This window comes from Pieris napi, chromosome 18, assembly GCF_905475465.1.
Source record: "Pieris napi chromosome 18, ilPieNapi1.2, whole genome shotgun sequence".
Lineage (NCBI taxonomy): Eukaryota > Metazoa > Arthropoda > Insecta > Lepidoptera > Pieridae > Pieris > Pieris napi.
Genome location: NC_062251.1, coordinates 8,099,676 through 8,105,675, shown reverse-complemented (window position 1 = coordinate 8,105,675; position 6,000 = coordinate 8,099,676). Strand labels below are relative to the sequence as shown.

The 6,000-nt window shown below is 35.6% G+C and overlaps 1 protein-coding gene across 1 annotated transcript; it reads left to right on the top strand.

Annotated features, from left to right (window-relative positions):
• Positions 1-1,560: 1,560 nt before the first annotated feature.
• Positions 1,561-5,121, top strand: LOC125058571 (zinc finger BED domain-containing protein 4-like). The gene has a single exon (XM_047662679.1). It carries the CDS (start codon positions 2,866-2,868, stop codon positions 4,753-4,755), a length of 1,890 nt encoding a protein of 629 aa, XP_047518635.1. The 5' UTR covers positions 1,561-2,865; the 3' UTR covers positions 4,756-5,121.
• The last annotated feature ends 879 nt before the right edge of the window (positions 5,122-6,000 follow it).

Here is a 6,000-nt window from a genome sequence, read left to right as displayed (position 1 = left end):
AATAAAGTGGACTAATATTGGTCTTCTTTCCTGCAGGCGCACACAGCTGATTATATAAAAGAATGCTTTGAAAATATTACCGACGAGTTTACAATAGAAAAGGATTGCATCTTATCAATTACCACTGATGGTGGTGCTAACACGGTTGCTGCAGTGAAGAAATTTTTGGAAGATGGAAAAAGAATTCCTTGCATGGCGCATTTGCTGAATTTAATAGTGGATGGCGCAACAAGAGATAATGCACCAGTTCTTGAAATTGCCAATCGTGTCAAAGCCATTGTTACATATTTTAAACAATCTGTGAACGCAATGGACGATTTGCGAGCAGAACAAGAGGGACAAAAGAAAGAGGGAGAAGTATTAACACTTATACAATCAGTAAGCACAAGGTGGAATTCTTGTCTTGATATGTTGGAAAGATTCAATACATTATCAGCTATTGTGGCTAAGATTTTAGCAACTAGGCGGAATGCACCTGATATGATAACTTCTTCAGAGTTAAGTGTCATACGAGATCTGATAATATTGCTTACCCCATTTAAGCAAGCTACTGAAGAAATTAGCGGCGATCAGTACGTGACTTCTAGTTTGGCGATTCCCATTGCAAACTTACTTCAGAAAGGACTTGAAGAAGTAAAACCTTTCACTGAATTTGGTGTTGCTGTTCAGAAGAGTTTGCTAAACTTAGTTATTGCCAAACTAGAACCACTAGAGCGACATTTACATCTTGCTATAGCAACAATTTTAGACCCTCGCTTTAAGCGTATTCATTTTAATTCAGCACTAGCTGTTTCCACTGCAATAACCGCATTATCAAAAGAAATACGTTTAGAACATAGACGTAGAGGACAACTTTCGCCTGAACTCAGACCCACAACGACAACCACTACCATAATTCCAAATTCAGAAAATTCTTCGCCGTCGTTGTGGTCTGGACATGAAAAAATTATGATAGATATTGCTGCAGCAACCTCCAGTTTACTTTCAACCAGTGATGGTATGCCTAGCGAACTAAAGCAATATCTAGATCAGCCTATAATACCCAGAAAAGAGAATCCTACAAAATTCTGGTTTGATTGTCGTCATTTTACTCCAGTCCTTTCCGACATAGCTCTAAAGTATTTGATATCGCCTGCGTCCTCGGTTTCCTCAAAGAGAGTGGCATCTGCTGTAAATCTCGCAGTACCCAATAACAGAAGTCGGCTTACAGCCGAGCATGTAAATCAAAGAGTTTTTCTTATGTCTGTATCAGATAAATATTGGTTTGATTAATAAATAATTAATATTTTTTATTGTTGTCCTTGATTTAAAAAATTTAAAAATGATGTCTATTGATTAGTATTTATCTAGTAATGTAAGATGATTGAAGTAGATTAGGCCAAATATTTTTTTTTTCCTATCACACCGATATATCGATATATCGATATTGATATATTCAAAAATTATCGATACAATATATATCGATACTTTATTGCATTTCCGACATCCCTAACATAAACATAATATCAGTGCACAGGATACCCGTGCAGTGCACGGGTGTTTTCAAACGAACTAGGAGTGAGACGTATTTACCATACCAGGTTTGTAAACCAGGGCTTTGCTTCGAAGGACGGCGCCCTGGTACGGGAAGGAAATACTTGCAAGTATGAAAGTATTTGCTGTGCTATCGGGCGAGAAAATACTTGCATAGGAAATCGATCCATCTTATTATACAAATAAGAAGCAGAATCGTATTTGCAACAAAAAATACGTGAAACTTGCAAGTATTTTTTTCACTGAGACCATTATGGTCTTTATTCTTAAAGTGACACGAGTCAATTTCCTATGCAAGTATTTTAGTATTTTGGCGGCGCCGATAAAGCCGCGAGAAATACTTGCAAAAACTAAAGTATTTGCTGTGCTATCGGGCACAGGGCTAAAAAATACTTGCATAGGAAATCGATCCATCTTATTATATAAATAAGAAGCAGAATCGTATTTGCAACAAAAAATACGTGAAACTTGCAAGTATTTTTTTCACTGAGACGATTATGGTCTTTATTCTTAAAGTAACACGAGTCAATTTCCTATGCAAGTATTTTAGTATTTTGCCGTGAGCCCTTCGTTTACAAATAACCGTCATATACTGATCAAAATAAGGAACATAATTGTATTAACATTCAATAATCGTAACTTTACTCTTTCTTTTGACTAGTTCACGCTATTCATTCTTATGTCTATACACAAAAGACACATAATTGCGTGTACAAAAGTATTGTTTTAAAAAATATACTTATGTGCCACTTAAAGTTTGTTTATTTCAAGTAATAGTTTAGTTTCCGTTTTTTTATTTTTTGTCAGTTGTGATTTGAGTGCGAGCTTGTTACGTCAACGACTAACCGTGACCTAAATTACAAGCAATTTTTCGGGAGTTTATTGATTTTAAAGTCAATTTTCGATTTATTATATAATATAAATTAGTGAGTGTATAAATGTATAAAACTGTTATTTTTTTAATACTGTGTTTAGTTTAGTTTCGCGAGTTTAAAGGACCGACAATTTTTGAACTCGAAATAGGTAATAGAGTGTAAATAAAACTGTGATTTCGTCATTAGATAATAGTTAAGTTACAAATATTTTTTCCGAAGTTTATTGAATTTAAAGACAATTTTCGAACTATTAATAGTGAGTGTATAGATGTATAAAACTGTTATTTTTTTAATTCTGTGTTTAGTTTAGTTTCGCGAGTTTAATGGACAGACGATTTTTGAACTCTAAATAGGTAATAGAGTGTAAATAAAACTGTGTTTTCGTTATTAGATAATAGTTAAAATACATAGTTAGATAGGTAGAAACTTGTGCTAAATAATAATATAGTCACAAACCATGGCTCCAAAGAAAAGTTTGGCTTGGGATCATTTTGTGGACAAAGGTGAAAATAAAGCTGAATGCAAAATGTGCAAAGTCATTATCTCATACAAATCAGGAGTGTCAAACCTTACCAAGCATGTACAAAGAAAACATATTTCCGTTAACTTAGTGAGAAGGGAACAACAAGTGGATCGTCAAGAAGAACAAGAGGTACAGGCGCATACTTCACAAACTGCACAAATTACGGCAGTCAATACTGCTATACAAACTATCGCATCTAATACGATAAGGTCCAATCCGAACCCATCCAGTATTACAGCATTCCTTCGGCGCGATTGTCAAAAAATAAAAAAACAAATTGATGATCATTTAATGAATTTGTTCATATGGGACTTACAGCCTTTTTCAATAGTAGAAGACAAAGGATTTCGCGAATTAATAAATTTTGCTTTCCCAAATTATACAATACCATCACGAAAGTATTTCGCCAATAATTTATTGCCGGGGCTATATGAAGAAATAAAGATAAATACAAAAACAGCTTTAAATGAAGATGCAAAAAGTGTATGTTTAACGACCGATATGTGGACGTCACGAAATAATGATTCTTACCTAGCCGTTACGGGTCATTACGTAGATAAAAATTTTATCCTTCAGTCGGTTTTACTGGAATGTAAAGTATTTGAGAGCAGTCACACGGCACTTCATATAGCACAAGAATTAAGAAATGTGGCTCAAGATTGGAACATTTTAGATAAGGTCCTCCTTGTAGTGTCGGACAACGGGGCTAATATAAAAAATGCCATACTTCAATTAGAATGGAGACATTTTGGCTGTTATGCACACACACTTAACCTAGCAGTACAAAAAGTGTTATCCCACTCAAACGTAAATAGCATAATAGGCAAAGTAAAAGCCATAGTATCCTACTTCAAAAGAAGTAATTTAGCCTGGAATAAATTAAAAAAGTACCAGGAGCAGGCCAATAAAGTAGTGAAGAGGCCAATTCAAGATGTCGCTACAAGGTGGAACTCCACATTTTACATGATAGAGAGGTTTGTCGAACTGAAAGACGAAATCAAATGTGCTTTGAGTAATTTAGACACTGGCAATTTGATTAATCTTACTACATATGAATGGGACATTTGCCAGTCTTTGGTAGTAGTGTTACAACCATGTGAAGAAGTGACAAGAGAGATGAGCGGACAGAAGTATGTTAGTGGAAGCTCGGTTATCCCCTTAACGATTGGTCTTACCAACGCTCTCAAAGAAATCGCAAGTCAGACATATCGGCAAGAAAATAATATTGACATTTTTCCTGATGAAGTGGAAATGTGTCGACAGGATCTGCTTTCAGAAATAGGCACGCGGTTTTCTAATTTGGAACAAAGCCGAACTTATACCGTCGCTATGTTTTTAGACCCGAGATACAAGTTATACTTTGAGAACGAAAATGTTGCAGACAGCACTAAAAAGTATATTGTGGGCTTAGTAACCGCGATGATAAATGAAAATGAAAAAAATCAGTCTTCAGCATCCACTTCTAATATATCAGATAGCCAGGGGAAAAAATCTAACAGCCTATTATGGAAACACTATAATAAACAAATGCACAATGTGCGGCCAGCTGGCACAGCCAATAGCAGAGCCATAATTGAGACGCAAAAATATTTAGATGACACAGTTTTGTCTCCAGACACAAATCCTTTGGAATGGTGGCGAATAAATCAGCAAATATATCCAAATTTAGCCAAACTAGCCAAAATTAAATTAAATGCAATGGCTTCTAGCGTGCCTTGCGAACGTCTATTTTCAGTAGCAGGGAACATATTGACGGAAAGGAGATCCCGACTCGGGAGTCGAAAATTAGAGCAATTGTTGTTTCTCCAACAAAATAAAAAATGATGATTGAGAATTCTATATATATATATATATATAATAAAAAAAAGTTGTACATATATAAAATGAAATGAAATCTTTTAACTACGCCTGCTAATACTATATTTCACAACTAGCTGATAAATGACCGTAACACTATTAGTAGCAGACAGTCCTAAGCCTGTGATTAACAAAACAAAGTAGGAAGGAAAGATTTCATTTATAAAAAGCCGTGCAAGATTGTGGTACACACACTGTACGATACGATTGCCACCAAATACTTTCAAGTATTTTTATACCTGGTTTTCGTACCTGGTATTTTTACATACTCGTACTTGGAAGCCCTGGTATTGAATTTTGCAAGTATGTCTCATCCCTAAAACGAACACATAAACATAATATCCTGTGCAGGCCTGAGTCTCTGAGGTGTCGTGGGGGTTGGCATCAACAGTAATGAAAACATTGTGAACAATAAAACACCATTCCCAAGGCTGAGATGATTTAATACAAAAAACAATTGAGATACTTATACTATTTTTGAATCATAACGATACCGCGATTCAAGGAACCACAGGCGACATCTATTGGTTCAACATAAAACTATAATCATTTAAACATACCGCGATTCAAGCAACCACAGACGACATCTATTGGTTGAACATAGAACTATAATTGTTTAAACATACCGCCCACCATGGACAGAATGTACATCACCTCCGCCCACCGTGAGTAAACTGTAAACAAGTAATCGTAGTGGACTGTAATAGAGTTTAAAGAGTTCGTACAAGCCTTTCACAGTAGCTAGAAGTGACAACATACCTATTATATTATACAACAACAAAAAAAAAAAAAAAACGATAACATCAGATTTACCCAAATATCTTACTTCGTCACAGGCAATACACATAATTTGGTTATAGGACGCTTAACGATAACATCCTTACATTTAAGACTAACAACCCTCGTAATATTGTCCGAACCTGCATGTTTATCCGTTATAATCCCTAATAACCATTTTGCTGGAGGAAGATTATCCTCTCGAACTAAAACAATATCACCAACATTCGGTTCTGGTTTTTGATGTGCCCATTTATAACGTTGCATGAACTGCGTGAGATATTCATTTGACCACCTACGCCAAAAATGCTGCAGCAACTGTTGCGTTAGCTGCCAGCGCTTTAGTGAAGAAACCGATGAGGTTTCATAATTGCTGTCCGGCACCAAAACCAATGGCTCGCCGACAAGAAAATGTCCTGGGGTAAGAGGTGTAGG